Raw genomic sequence first — 15793 nt, forward strand, 5'->3', positions numbered from 1 at the left:
TGCTAAGTAGTGCTTACACTGGTCAAGGAGTTTTCAGCTTCCCATGCTCTGCCAGCGAGAAGCTGGGAGGGGGCACAGCCAGGACAGCTGACCCAAACTGGCCAAAGGGCTATTCCATACCATATGACGTCATGCTCAGTATATCAACCAGGGGGAGTTGGCCAGGGGGCAGCAATCGCTGCTCCAGAAGTGGCTGGGTATCGGTCAGCAGGTGATCAGCAATTGCATTGTGCATCACTTGCTTTGCATATTCTTTTATCCTTATTTTCCCTTCCTTTTCTGTCCTATTAAACTGTCTTTATCTCAACCCACAATTCCCCATCCCACTCCCCACCCCCGATTCTCTTTGCAGGGTAGGGCAGGGAGTGAGTGAACAGCTGTGTGGTGTTTAGCTGCCTGCTGGGTTAAACCAAAACATTACCCCAGAGCTCAGACCCCACCAAAAAGCAGAGCCAAGACAGGCTGAACCCGTTCTAAGGGGATATCCACACACACTGCTAAGGGTGGGAACCTTACTATTAAGGAGACTCCCTACAGGTTATTAAAGCCAGAAGAGTGATCCCAACAGCTTCATCTACTGCAGGACTGGCTTCTTGCTTGCCTCTACTGGGAGAGGCGCCCGTCTTGGAGCACACACATACACATACCACTGTATTGTATTTTTTTTTCCAGTATTTTATTTCTGACGGGCATTTACAACGTTCCATTCATAGAACTAAAAACATAAAAATAGACCTTCTTTCAGCTTATAAAAGAAATATATAAGAACCTTTGACATAGACATGTCATGACATTATGTACAAGAACAACGGTACCTTCCCAGTACCAGCCTTCCAGTATTTCAGCGCTGACTGTATTCCGCTGGGTACAGCACAGGACAGCTAAACCTCCGCTTCTCTAATACGCTGGGACACAACTGACAGATAGATGATATAAAACAATGATGTGATAATACAAAGGGTATAGAAACCTTTCTAAAGCTTTTATGAAAAGAAATCAGAAGATAGCAAAAAGTTAATAGAGAAAGCTTTCATAAGATCAAGTATAGTGCACCAGAAACCAGAAAGGGCGGGGGCAAGGGGAGAATGCTAGCTGGGACACAAAGACAGTGATGGATTTTTGGGGGGAATAATTTTTGTTATGTTTTAAAATATAGTCAGAGTGGATTTTATAAAATATAATCCTAAAGCTATTATAAAATTTCAGGTTTTCAAAGTACCTACTAATGTGTCAAACATCAATAGATACCAACCAACCAAAAAAAAAAGAAAATTTCATATAATCTTCCTTTTTTCCTACAGGTGAAACTGAAATGGGAAAAGCTATATAAATCTTAAAAAAAAAAAAAAAGTGCTATTTTGTGTTTCATATTTGGAAGTCGACTTAAAAACCACAAGATTTTAGTCACATTTTACCCTGTTTTAGATGTTTAAATAAAAGATTTAAAATGTTAAAGAGGTTTGCTTGTGTAGAACTTGTTCATACTCTATTGCAGTGGAAAAGCTTTTATAAAGGAATTAAAGTACACTAGTTTCACCCACAGTAGGAGAGTGGATGAGGTCAGTTTTTTGGCCATGAATTCCCTGTCCCCTAAGCCCAAACTCTGCCAGAGAGAATGGACCAAACGGATCTGTGATGTTGCTACACTGGCTTGGCTCCAGCAAGGTTACACCATGGATCAGTTTGGTCCACTACAATTCAGTCATGTCATTTTATTTTATTCTTTTTATTATCTAACTAAACTCCAGTCTCAAACATATACAATAATCCTTTTCCTGAAGAGAGTTATACCTAAATAAGAGTTTCCAGTTCATATTTTAATATAAAACCACCATTCCTAACCCTCTGCAAAAAGCTAGCCTTGTATCCTAGACATGGAGCTATGCTAACGCTGTAAAACTCTTATCCCTTTGTGCCCCTGCATCTCAGGTAAAATACAAAAAAATATTTCTTCAAGTGTTAAATTTGGATCTCTTTTAAGAGAGTTTGGCATCTTTATAATATTATGTAAAACTAGAGCTTCCAACATTGACATTAAATTAGACCAGCCACAGACCAAGAGGACTTAACACAACATAAATCCCAAACCTTTCCTCACACATTCCTAAAATACATGTATATTCTCTTACATTTAAAGAGGGAAAAGTAATAAGAATACTGGAACTGTACACATTAAAAAGGCAGTTTCCTCATTAAGGAGATGAACCTACGACTGACGTTTTACGGTTATAAAACCCTCTGTTCGTTGTGCTATTGTTTAAGCTAGTTCGCTGCACGTAGGTTAAGACATCCAGAGTAATTTGTTTTCCAGTGATGATATTCTCCCCATACTTAATTTCAGCCCCTGATTATTTTAGAATAAATAAAATAGTGTGAAAGCCCTTGGTAACGTAAGACAGGACCTTAAGCTTATTCTGTTCCAGGCTTTGAGCGTTTTACAGTTGCCTAAAGTGTGGCCGCATGGCTTCGGACCAATTCAGCTGCCGAAATGGTGTGTGCAAGTGTGCAATCTATCGGGATCAGCTCTCCGCGGTGTGCGGGGGCGGGAGGGAGGGTGGGACGGGGAGACCTACGCATCCAGGCGGGGAAGGGGACCGGTTTAGAGCTCAGTGTTCAGTTTCCTGCTGGGGACAAAATCTTCACGCCTAACCCAGATGACTTCCTCGCTGTGGCCCTCCATGTCGCCGTTGATGCCGGACAAGGCTGCCTGCTTCTTCAGCTGGGTCATCCTGGAGGCGTGCGTGTCCATGGCCGGGCGCAGGCGGTCTCCGCGGCATGGCTGGCTGCTCGTGATGGAGGCTGCCTGCAGCCGCTCCCGAAGGTCTCGGTCGGCCACGGCACCTCTCATGGCCTCGCAGTACTCATCATCATCGCTGAGGATGTCCGTTTCCTTGATGTCCTCCTGCTCCTCATACTGAGCAAGGTCAAACTGTTCCTCTACCCAGCGGTCAGTGTCCCCACTGTGCGTGGGCTGCTGGGGCTCTTTTTCAGGGCTGCTCGTGTAGACGGCATCTGAGTCAATGGTAAACCTGTTTCGGGCCAGCCGCCGCCTCCTCCTCCCAAGAGACTTGCTTGGGGCTGACACTGCACACACACAAAGATAAAACCCCACAGGATTTTTACACACAGTACAACTCTCTTTAAAAAGTTAGTCTTCCAGGGGCCCTTTATTTAACACCGCTAGGCATAAAGCAGGCAGACTCCCACGAATGACCTAGTCATTCAGCATCCTCCCTGTGGGCAAGTCACACTTCACTCAGCTCCTCAGCACAGGTCTTTCTCCAGCTGAAAAAAGAGTTTCTGCTACTCAGATCCACAGTTGGGATAATGGCCCACAATTACTGTTCCTCCTAAGCGGTAGGCAGGCAGGCAGCCAGCCAGCACAAAGTGCATCTGTTCAGCTCAGCTTCTCACACGCAGAGCCCTGCTGTCAGCACACCGTGAAAACCAACTAGCCTTCCGCCTCGGTATGGGAAATTGCTTTGTCTGGGGTAAGAGCAACACTATAGGTTTCCAAGTAGCTACCTTGGTGCTGAAGATGCTGCAATTGTTGCATTATTTATGGGGAAGTAAGTTCCCTGGTCTAGGCTCTGCTACTCCCTTCCCCGCTCCCTCCCTGCTCGGGGCGGGGGAAGAAAACCCCAAAACCAGAAAAACTTTCAGAAGTTCCTTACTCAGCATCAGCTGGTCTACTAGGTTTTGCAACTGGCCCAATTAGCAAATTGACATCTTCTGTGTTGGAACATCTTCAGAAGAGGCTTGTGAGGCAAAGCAGGGCTGACGAATCCTGCAGCCGAAGGACCTGCAGGCATTCCAGCGCTTTACGTGCACACACACAGCTCCATTGCAAGCAGGTGAACTCCGAGGTTATAGTTTGTCCCCCTCCACTAAACAGCACCTTAGCACTTCCACTATGTATTTATTCAACTCTAGCAGCTTGGGGGCGGGGATTACATTTTACTACCCCTGAGCCTCAAAGCATGCATTAAGTACAACAGCTCAGCAGCTGCAAATTTTAACTGTAGTGAGAGGTCTGGACTCTAAGAGGAGATTTTAATCTTTGCAGAATTCATCATGCAAATGTACCAATGAGCCAAAACTGAAAGAAGGTTTGGCATCTACAGAAGATTAGCCCTGCAGGCTGACTGAAGAAGCACTGTGGTAAAACAGTGGCATTTTGGCCCTCCTTTGACTCTTCTTCCTTAAAATTTTACGTGTCTTCTGAGGCAGACGGCTAGCAACACCCTGAGTGAGAAGCCATGCTGCGAATGTTATTGGTCTGGCCTGCCCATTACAGAAGAGGAACAGAAAGCCTGGTTGTCTACCTTACTGGATCTAATGAGCAGAAAAAAACCCAACAAATAACAGACCAGAACAAAACACGCAGCAGTGCTGTGTACTTTTCAGTTGGAAGCAAGTGTTTCTTCCCTCTATCATCTAGTGTTCTGAAAATGAAAACCTGCTTTTCTCTGGGATTTTCTCATTGCTTTTGCCTGAAGTTAACTGAAAAGGAAAATCCATGGTTTAGGACAGGCCATTACAAAAAGAGTAGTATCAAGTACATGCCTCTCAAAATGTGAGAAGTAGAAGCATGTGCCCTTTAGCAATAGAGCTGAAAAGGCTAAAATGGAGGACATACAAAGCTATGTCTTCAAACCAAGCCGCTCACTCGGGGGAGCTGATTTTTCTTGTGCATTTTAGTTTAAAAGTGCTAGGGTTAGTTCAAAATTCTGTACATGCTTTTAAGAAATATGCAGCGGGCTTCTGCTTTGTTCAGCTGAAACCCATTTCCAGATTAAAGTGCACAGCCAATCGGTATTGACAGGAATCACATTTCTTCCTTCCATGCCAGAAGGACCACTCTGAAGCTGAACCTTGAGTGCAAAGCAAGGTAAATAGAGACAATTTAAGGCTCTCAAGGAGGTGAAGCATGAAAAACCAGCAGTATTTACATACACAGGAGAAAATGCTAATCCTAATATACAAGTAACAGACACCACCACATGTTCTACAACAGTGCTGGGGTTACTGGGATCTTGAAAGTCTGTAGCCCTACAGTACCTGCCCTGTTCATGGCTGGCCTTGCACCTTTTAGAGCACACAATCTTTTTCCACCAAAAGGAACATATTGCTGGGATGAGGGCAAACTTTCGGTTTTAAGAAGCTGCCTCCTGTGTTTATCCCGCAGAATCGAGTGCACTGCCTTCAGAAAGTCCTTCCTGTGTTCTGGTGAACTGAAAAATAGGCAAGAATAGAAAAGGCAGCGTTATCTCTTGGGAACTGCTAAAAGCTTGCTGTAAATGAGATAAATTAAAGAACTAGTCATTATTTAAGACACTGCAAACCGGCTGACATGCACTTCCCCCAGAGAAGACTCAATTTAACACAGTATTTTCAAAGCAACACTAAATCTATAGTCCTTGCAATGGACATCCAAGGAAACAAATACACTGTTCCTTAACAAAACATTTAGCCATTCACCCCTCTTGAGGCTTCCTTTTCCTCCAATACCAACCACACACTTTGCTCTGTCCGATACACATCCAGCTGACCTATGGCAGCTAATTAAATCTCAGTTTGTCTCCTGTAAACACACACCAAGCAGAAGTCCTGCAACTCTCTACTACCTAGTAGTAGGAATTGGCTTGGTATAAGCTCTGTTGGACCCTGGTGAACTTGTGTACCAAGTTCTTATTTAAACTCTAAAACACATCAGGGCAATCGCCACAACGAAGATGGACAAGGTTTACTTAAGGAAAAGGCAATGCCCCAAGAGCAGGGGTTGGAACTTGGTGGCATGAAAGGTACCAGCTGAACATGACACATTAGCAGCTACCTGGCATAAAGATCCTATGCTGGAGTTTAACTGGATGTAAATTTGTGAAAGAAAAATTGTAATAACAATATTCCCATAAAGGTGCAAGGCTGATCAAATATATGCCTTTATTTTAACACGTTTTACAAAATTCTCCCTGCAGAAGTAAGGTTTTAACACCCTCTCCCCACTTCCCCTACTGGCTGTTCCCCAGTTGCCTTGAAAGAAAGACATAGGCAAGCTGGGATCCAGAGATACAGTTGCCATTGAAAATACAGAAACACGCTTACCTACAGCAAAGGTGAAACGTTCTTTCTGGCCTGCCTTCAGACTCAGATTTAACATGGACAATCTCACATACAGAATTGGTCTCTGCATCTAAAGTGAAAAGCAAGCAGAATTTCATATAACAGTTTCTCATATTTAACCTCAATTAGAGTATTTATTCCATAATCCTGAAGAAATTGTTTAAGACCATCCAGGACAACAGATAATACACTGCAAGTAACATTAACTCATGGCTGAAAGGCAGCAGTGGGCAAGTGACTAATGAAACGACAGACTCTTAAACTCGCCAAAATCTAGTAGTATTTTATATGCACTCACTCAGTTCCACAAAAATATGGAAAAAAACCCCAACCCAAAAAACCCAACCCAACCCAGCCTTTCAGGTATTCCACAGAGTACTGTCACATTTTACAGGTACCTCTTATGTTCTTTCCATTTTCACTTATGCATCAGAAAGGGAACAAATTGTTTAAAATTTTGAAATTTTTAATACTCTAAGCTTCACATGAAGCTGCCAACCACAAGAACAAAAATTCACTAGCTCTGTTGTCTCACAGCTGCAGGATTGCTGCAGGATTGCTGCAGGATTGCTTTCTAGTCTCCATAAGAGGAACAGAATGAACCAGAGTCAGCAACAACTTTTCCCCGTTTTTCCAGAACACTGCCTGGCTTCAGGAAAGTACTGACAAGCTGCAGATACACAACTGGAGCTTCTGCCCCTTCATCTCTCTCCAGGGCTTATTATAGATTTTTATTATTATACAGATTATTATAGATGTTGAGGTTGTGGGATCCTTTTTCAGGCCCCAGAAACTGTGTACACATGTACGAAGGACAAACATTGGCCAGTGAACGCCCCCAGACCAAACATTAAGAACCCTGCCAAATTCATGCAGCAGGAACATTACCTGCACTTGCCAAAGCTCGAACTTGCAGTGCTTCTAAAGGTATCATGTGGCGAAAGCGGAACGGATCCCAGTCTTCATAAATTGAAGCTCTATGTGATCCTCCCTGGAAGAATTTCAAAATACTGTTAGGAAATGAGACACCTTGGGATAGTCAGACACAAAAGTCTCCTGTGCTTTGCACTGAGAACGTCCAGCTAGAGTCTTGTTGCAATTCTTATTTTCTCACTACAACATCTTAGTAACCAGCATCACTGAAGTGCCTATCTATAAAGATCTTGCCAAAATCTAGACAAAAGCAACCACTAGGCCAATCAACTCTTATTGATGCCTTCAAAAGTCATTCGAGACCAATGCTGCATTCTTTCCTCCAAGTGCACATACACTCATGAACACGCATTAGTTTTGCTTTAGTCACTCTGAAGTTAGCTTGTGGCCAGTTGACTTTAACCATACAAGCATTTGAAATCACGCTTTGGTTTATGCCATACATGGGAATCAAAAGTTTTCTGTAGTACTATAAACTGTGTTCCCTCTTGTAGCAAGGCATGTGTTTACTGTCAAGCTTAGCTTTAACTTTTAATCCCAGCCTCCGGTAGGATCCCCTGATACATACTGTAGACACACCTAATTTAGCTAAGAGGAGCCAGCACTTGCTCAGTGGCATGCAACAGCCAGAACTGAAACGAGGGTACTGTGTTTCTCTAAGAAAGTTGAGAGACATCAGCTCTCATATTTGATTCGTATACACTGACCAAAGAGTCAAACACAAGAAACATTCAAGGTGACACCTTGTTTATGAAAGTCCACTCCACAGCATGGCATGGATGTGGCAGGCAACATGCACGACTAGTCCAGCAGAGAGCAAAGGACAAACCAAATGAATGCGTGCAGACCACTGCAACCAGGCTGAACAGCAGGCTGCTCGGCAATGCCCAAAACCTCAGTTGTGTGGCAGAGAACAAGGATCACATACGCAAAAGCACATTCTAGCACCACAGCTTTATGGAAAGCAAATTTGGATTGTAGCACCATAAAATGCACGCAACATCACTGAAATAGTCCATGCAACTTACAAGTTTCTTCTTCTGTTTGGAACCATCCTTGTATACAAGAACCACAGCAGTTTTGAACACTGGAGGAGGAAGTTAGAAACAAAAGCCATGTAGTCAGTAAGGTTGGGAACAGGTCTCCTCTATGCCCAAGCACACAGACCCTTCCACTCCTCAGACGGACCTCACCTGATTCGGGGAGGGAAGGCAGGAATAAACCTACCACCCTGCTTGCGCATTCTTCCCCAAAAAACCAAGCTCAACAGCTTTTACCACAAAAAACCCCAGGTTACTTCAAAATCACTTGAAACTTAAGAGTTTAAGTTACCAGTTATTGGAACAACTATTAGAACAGCAACAGTTCTACATAAAAACTTAGAAAACTTGAATTCCCCTGGCTAAGTTCACCTCAGACAAATGAGCAGCATCCAGCTACACGCAGCCAGTCAGCAGATGAGACTGCACTTGGACAGAATTTAAACCCCTCCCAGGTGGGACAGCGGTCTATACAGAATTAAATAGTGAGCACCACTGGCAGGCAGAGGTGTAATCCGATTCCTCTTTTGCCACATAATAGCCACACAGAGCTGGAATTTGTCTTTCAAGAGTCCAGTTTTCCTTGTGATCTCTCTTCAGGCCTCAAGTGCCCCCTTTGTTTTCAGATTGAATTGCATGGGCACTTAATTTTGGACATTTTATGAAACCAATTTAAAGATTTTTGGAGTAAATAAGAGTTGCTGCACATTCCTAGCAGCTTTCATGAGGCCACTCAGCTTCAGCGTATGACCAGGTGCTTTCCCAACTTACAGGAAAGCAGTCAATTTTTATACACTCTTCCAGAGCAAAGCTGAAAGAGTCTTCATTCATTATCTGGAAACAACAAGGAAAAAGCCCGTTGTGCATAAAGAAATTTAGGAAAAAATACAAAAGAACTTGACGCACTCTGCATTACTTGATACAATGCTGAGTGTAAGAGAAATGTGATTTAGCCAATATAAGTGATCATGTACCTTTCCAAGTGACCATACTTCAATGCAGTGGAAACACCTTGAGACCTATGCCAAAAGCAGTTTCAATTTCTAGTTTGGCCACCCAAGATAGACTACTCGGAGGGCAACAGACCACTCCACAGCAACTCACTGGGAGTCCTGGCTTAGCTTTTAAACACTTTTTAAAGCTTAGATATACATATTCTTTCTGGCAAAAGGCACGGAGAAAAAAGGCAAAGCCCCCGCAAGCCCCCAACCCATTCCACAGGATATAGAGTTACTTGGCATTGATCAGACTACCAAACTATATCTTTTCAGACAAAAATACCTTTCTCTATAGCTCCCAATTCATAGCCTTGGATATGGGCTGAAGAAACTCTTGCACTACAACAGCAGTCACCTCAAAATTCTTCACCAGTTTTAGGTCAACACAGGACAGAATTTGACCATTGCAGCGAAGAGACAAACATGGTTTTAAGTTCCAGCCAACCCTGTGGAAGGCAATGCTCAACTACCTTCAACAAATAGCTGCTAAGGCACAATTGACAGTCTTTTAGGCATCTGAAATAAAATGACTAGAATACAAACCAAATGCTGCCAGCTCAGGTTCCTTCTTCCATTTCCCCAGTGAAGCAGGAGGATTCAGCCATATCACTGTATTATGCAAGAGTAAGTCCCCCATTGAGAGGTCTGCAACCTGCCAACACATGCACAAAAACACAATGTGTAATCAGTTCAAGAAAGCTTACTTGAATTTTCAGTTCAAGAAAACTTATTTGAAGTTTATTCCTAAATAAACAAAAAACACCCCACAAGCAAACTTTTGAAATATTTCATCAGATGACTGCAAGCATGTGCAAATAGACTGTGACAGTTAGCAACAGATGCATGTAAATCCTTAATTGGTGAGCATAAATTAGCAGAAGTCAAACTTGGAGTCCGGCTCGTGTAATTTGGTGGGAAGTCAGGGCAAAACCCAGATGTTTTCCTTGCATTTTTTCTCCATTGTCTATCTTTCTCCCTACCAGTATCTTTCTATTTTGTTTGAACATTTAAGCATAGCCCCCATCACACACACACAGGTTGGGGTAAAGTTTAAAGACCACATCATGTGAAGCGGTCAAAGCACTTCCTCCCCACAGTTGCTATGGCTCTTGATTTTGCCCAAAGGCTCATCTGTGGAAACCCCACTGATGGAAACAGACTAATAAAGGAGTTCATAACAACTGTTGGGAGATGCCTACTAATACTGCAGCAACTGGATCTTTCACTTTTGACTTATGGTCTCCCAGAGTGACTAATCTGATCCTCCCTCCCCGCTGCTGCTATCCAGCTCTTACACCTAAAGCTTCCTCAACACTGCTCAATCCCAGACCTCCTTTGCCTTGTAGCCCAATGCCTCTTATGTTTGTTCGTCATCCTGGCTGTTGGCAAAACCCCATTACCATTACTTCGTATGGTCATGTCTCTCTCCAGCATTCATTCACATCACTGCTCCCATCGGCCCTTCAGCATTTCTCTACCTCGTCCCTGAGTCCCCATTGACCTTACTCCATTCCCCCCCCTTCCTGCCCACCACTCTCCTTCACTGTGCCGCTGGACTGCAGACCTATCTATGTTTTATCAGTAAATGGAGAGTCCAGGTCTCAGTCTGAAACTTCAAGACATCTTCCACGGGTTTCTGAGATGGTCAGCCAGGACTGAGCCACATTGGATCTTCACATTTGCATATGCACCATGAGACATCTAGACCAAAGCCCATGTTGCTCTCACACATCAAGACCACTAACACACTTTCTAAAAGAGAAACAGCAGTTTCTCACACACCGCACGTCACATTTTGATCTCTTTAAAGTAATTAAAGAGTTAAGTACAGACTTGCCTCAGCATGCCAGCCCGCTCAGAGTGGTGGGGCAAGATTGTTTATGCGGAACGAGGAAGGCCAAGATATGGACATCGAAATAGTGAACTGCAGGTTGGGATGTGAATTTGACCCAAGCACAAGACTGAAGGTGAATTAACCCACTAGTTCTTTCCATTGGTCCCACTCACTGAACCATGCATGGAAAAGCAGTTTTTGAATCGGATTGGGATTTATGTGCTTCCACCAGGATCCACTTAAATGACACAGCATGAAAGGTAAACATTTGATACAATTTAACATTCACACTACAGGCACCAAAATAACAGCCTTTTTCTCTTAAATTTGATCATGTTACCTCTTTTTTCTCCCCTGTTTGCTCTGCTATGAGTTGGTCAAACACTGCCCCATATTCTTCGTGGATTTTCTGCATTTCATTAATGTGGCTGGCAACTTTGTTCATTGTTTTTATGGCCACTAGAAGAAAGACAGAGAGACAGGGGAAGAGACAAAAGGTATTTTTAAACCTCTGAGAGGAAGGGGGAGGAGTAAGGTTCCAGATCAGAGGTTAAACAGGGAAGAGCAACATAGGTTAGCTCCTTACCATCAAGGTGATAATGTTCTTCACTGTCTACGTCAGTCAGAGCAAAGAGCTCCTTCAGCAGGAGAGGGTATTTCAGTATCCGCTGGATGGGTTTGATGAGGTAAGACTCCAGTGTGGAGGAATGCTGCCGTCGGGGATTCTGAGCATCCAGAAATGCCTTGAAAGCAGTGTCTGTCTTGGCTGGAAGATAAAAATGAAGCGATTGGATAAATCAAAAATCCTAAGAGCTGCCCTGATAAAGTGACTTTCCCAGCTTTAAATTCATTTATCCAGAGACATTTTGAAGGAAGTGCAGATTTATCAGATCCACAGTATTAGATTTATGCACTTCAGGTTTTGAGTTACTGACACTGCCACAGATGTGCTATTTATGATTTAACAACAGGCACCCACCTACCATACCAATACATACAGTTTTTAATTTCACTATCCACAGTATTTTTGGCCTTGCAACTGTTTTAGAGCAGCATAAATTGTTTTAATCATCCGTTTCCTTTAAGAAAAGGCTCAAATTGCATACCTGTAAGAAGTCACTGCTCATGAGTCTAGCCTGACAGGTACACCTATAATATTGGTGAGTCTGGTTATTGTTACCTCATTAAACATTAAAATGCAGTACTGAACAACAACAACAACAAAAAACAAGAACTAGTGAGGAGGCAGGAAGCAGTAAACTTACGCTAGTACACCATATTTTGGGAGCACAGGCAGACTGGACACCTGATTGCTATCGTCTTTTCTACCAGACTGATACTGAATTTATAAAGATACCATTTTCTCTGTTGCTCTCTCTACTAGAATATAAATTTGTACAGAAAGGGAAGTATGGAGAAGGTGGCATTTTTAGACATACAAGTTATTCAGTGCAGGAACAGTTCTACACAACTGCTTTTATTAGAGCCATGTCCCCTGACCAGGTTGGGTGGTTTTTTTGCAGTCACCTGATTTCAATAAAGCAACTTGAGTTTCAAATCCAAAAGCCACCTGCACCTCAGCTGAGGACACCAAATTACACTTGAAATACACTCCTAGGCTCTTTAAGAGATTTATCACTGGAATAAAATTTTAAGTTCTGTTTGTGCCATAATTCAAGCACAACCATTTCTCATTTATAAAAATAGAGTCAGCAATGAAAAAGCAAACCAAAACAACCACATCTACCTAATCTACAGCCTTAACGTTAAGGTCTAACAAAATGATCCCGAAACAAAGCATAGATGTGACTAGCAACAAATCATTTATTAATGTATTCTACAGAGCTGCCAAGTATTCTTTGCAGCATGATAAATAAGAGTTTACAAGTAGAAATAAAAAAATGTGCACAGCAAAAGAAACAAAAAACACCCCAAAACTTTTGATTGTCAGGCATCCGGATGTTCTTTGAAAAATAAGAGCTCCTCCCTTAATGGCATTACTTCTACAACTGGAACCATTTGTTTATTTAATGTCTTGGCCAAAAATGAATTGCATTTAGCAATTCTGCATTTAGCAGAAGCACTGCTAACTCTAAGAGATTAACACTTTCACAGGGGAAAACACATTACTCCAAGGCAAGGCGGCCCATAAGCATTTACAAGCCAGACCACAGTTCATTTATCTCCATCTCAGCAAGCCAAACTCTACTAGGAATTCATACATGGAAACTTCTCAGGCAAAATGGAACAAAGGTGAGAGAAAGAAGAGACAGGAGAGAGAGCACAGTGAAGTTAAAATATTTAGACAGCTTCCATAAAACATTCCCCCAGGCTGATCCTTTCCTAGTGGCCAACAGCATTCAACCACATTGGCCGGAGCTTCAGTAGGATTGCCACTAGCAAGGATTCACGGCACAAACTCTAGGAGGATCTGGAGGCCATTACAAGTATCACCCCTCCTGGTTCCAAAGTACACAGTGATCCATCAGCACATGCCACATCGCCCATTTATGAAATCTTTCCACTCCCCACGACTGAAAAGAAACTGAACACATCAGAGGAGAATAAATTAAATGTGGTGGGAAAAGCCACATGCAAGGTTAACAACCTCTTGTAATGAGCTACTCAAGTATCATTACATCGATGGTGGTCCAAGAACACCACCCATGGCACAGAGCTCTTGTGAGCTTCTCAGGCCAGGTAGACTCACTTCCCTACTGTGAAGGCTCCTGGAGAGCAACCAGGCACATGTATGCCCCCATTCCTCCACCACAACTTGCCCTGCATGGTTTGGGGTACAGTGTCCACCTCTCATCATCCACAAGGACAACCTGTGCCAGCCCAAACCAACGTGTCACTGCGACATCTCTCTCTGCATGCCCAGGTCTGCTTGTCCAGTACACGGCTCTTACCTTTCACCAGTACTTTGGGGACTTTTGTGTGGCTGGCACAGAAGGCACTGTACAGCTTGAACCGGTCGGCGTAGTAAAGAAAGGATCCACCCAAGGAAAACAACACTTTCTAGGATTGGGAGGGGAAAAAAAAAAAAGCATTAGGGAAAAAAGCACATGAAAGCCAGTTAGTTATTTTCCCTTCTGCCAGGTCACCTGAAGTTTTCATTTAGCTTTTGGATGACAGGACACTGCATTTCTAGAGTGTTTTCAGACCATCTAGCAAGAAATAGGCCTAGCCTTGGTGTCTGGATTCAGGCTATGTGATTAACATCATTAGCCAAGTTCCAGCTAGGACGATCTGGAGACACCACTGACTATAGAGGGAACTAGGTTCACAGCTCCAGAACTGTAGTTAAATGCCTGAGCTTAAAACCTTATTGATCTAAGTAATGAACAGAGGCCACAGAAAGAACTGGTTGTATCTGACTTTGTAATGCATCAAGACACTAAGGAGCTGCAAGCAAGACTATTACCCCTCTGCACAAACACACCAAGGTCTTCTTCACTCTTTTGAAACTGAGTTTGTGTTAAGGGCCAAACACAATCTTTCCCTAAGATGTCTATGCCACGGTCAAGCGTTTGCTCCAATACCCACTTAGGATCTCGACAACATGGGGTGAGCTGGGGTGACAACGCATAGGCAGCTTGCCTACAGTGAGCAGAGGGAAGCAAACTACAGAACTGAAACCACAAAGCCCTGAAGTCCCATTTTGCACATCAGCTTTCAGACTATGCCCACAGGACAGAACTGAAAGTGAAGTTGACACATGTTTTGTGGAAAGAGGAGGAAGCAGCAGCGCTCAGAAGACAGAGTTCTCTCCGTAAGGAGGCTTCTTCCGCTGTCCTCTCTTAAAGCTCAGAGGACACAGTGGTCGTGGAGGCTTCCTCCACTAAAAAAAGTGTCTCTGTGGTCTCCATTAAGGGCACATTTCCTACAAAACAAAAGCTGTGTTCTAGTTATGCGAGGGCAGTGTTCATGATTGATGCTTATTTTAAACAAGCACCTGATGGCAAAGCCACACATGCACAAAGAGACAAATTTTCTCAGTAGTAATTCCAGGGCTGTATGGTAGCTGAAGAGTAATCCCAGTGGAATTATTATTATTCATGAAGACATCCTGTCCTCTACCAAGGTGAGTGCTCAAAGCAAGAGTAAAATTCCCCAAAGACAAAACACTGTATTAGCTACTTGCCACATATCCAGTACATGACTGCATTAGAAATATAACAAATTTTTTCCCACATTTTCCTATTTTTTTTTAAATGAAGTTTATATATCTTTAGTTTACATTTCTACCTTTGATGCACATCTGCTGATAGTTGGAAGTATTTGCCGTATAGTTCCGCTATGCATCAAAAGCCCAAATACAGAATTCAATTTACAGTTCTGATCTGTAGCTCTAGTGGGCTTCTGAACTACTACATTAGACTTGTCAGAAAAAAGATTTTATGTAACTTTCCACTTCTAGCTTTTCCTGACAGCCCGAGACAAGAAATCTGGCAGAAGGGCAAGAATAGCATCTAAAAGCACATGGCGTTACAGATTTCTAGTGCTCTATACGGCTAAACGTAGCATAAACCACAATTGTAGCAGGATGTTTTTCAGACAGCTCCAGTATTAGCTAAAAATTAATCTTGAGTGTAAGCAGATGTAGGTTTTTACATGAACAGTGACAGCAGTCAGACAAATACGACGAAGAGTGTTAAAGGACTACTCAGAATGTAAACAATGAGATTACCTTAAATTGCTCAACTTTTTCAAGCTTTTCCAGGTCTGGAACCAGCCTTACTCCATCTTCGAGAGTTTTCAAGAACTCTACCTGGAATGCTACCATTTCAGTCAGATTCCCAAAAAGAACATCCAGCTAATAAGACAAAAAAAAAAAAAAAAAAAAAAAAAGAAGCAACACG

General features: G+C 42.8%; 1 protein-coding gene across 3 annotated transcripts in view; it reads right to left on the reverse strand.

Annotated features, from left to right (window-relative positions):
- Positions 1-2568: 2568 nt before the first annotated feature.
- Positions 2569-15793, reverse strand: part of TIAM1 (TIAM Rac1 associated GEF 1) — an 82304-nt gene continuing 69079 nt past the window's right edge. For all 3 annotated transcript variants that reach the window (XM_075711579.1, XM_075711583.1, XM_075711592.1), the window contains 10 exons: positions 15622-15747; positions 13841-13949; positions 11515-11694; positions 11269-11387; positions 9638-9746; positions 8085-8143; positions 7012-7114; positions 6106-6193; positions 5062-5234; positions 2569-3084 (listed from right to left, as the gene is read on the reverse strand). In XM_075711579.1, coding sequence (XP_075567694.1) covers positions 2600-3084; positions 5062-5234; positions 6106-6193; positions 7012-7114; positions 8085-8143; positions 9638-9746; positions 11269-11387; positions 11515-11694; positions 13841-13949; positions 15622-15747 — 1551 coding nt within the window. In that variant the 3' untranslated portion in view covers positions 2569-2599. The remainder of the gene's footprint in view (positions 3085-5061; positions 5235-6105; positions 6194-7011; positions 7115-8084; positions 8144-9637; positions 9747-11268; positions 11388-11514; positions 11695-13840; positions 13950-15621; positions 15748-15793) is intronic.

The sequence above is a fragment of the Pelecanus crispus genome, chromosome 1 (genome assembly GCF_030463565.1).
Source record: "Pelecanus crispus isolate bPelCri1 chromosome 1, bPelCri1.pri, whole genome shotgun sequence".
NCBI classification, from domain to species: domain Eukaryota; kingdom Metazoa; phylum Chordata; class Aves; order Pelecaniformes; family Pelecanidae; genus Pelecanus; species Pelecanus crispus.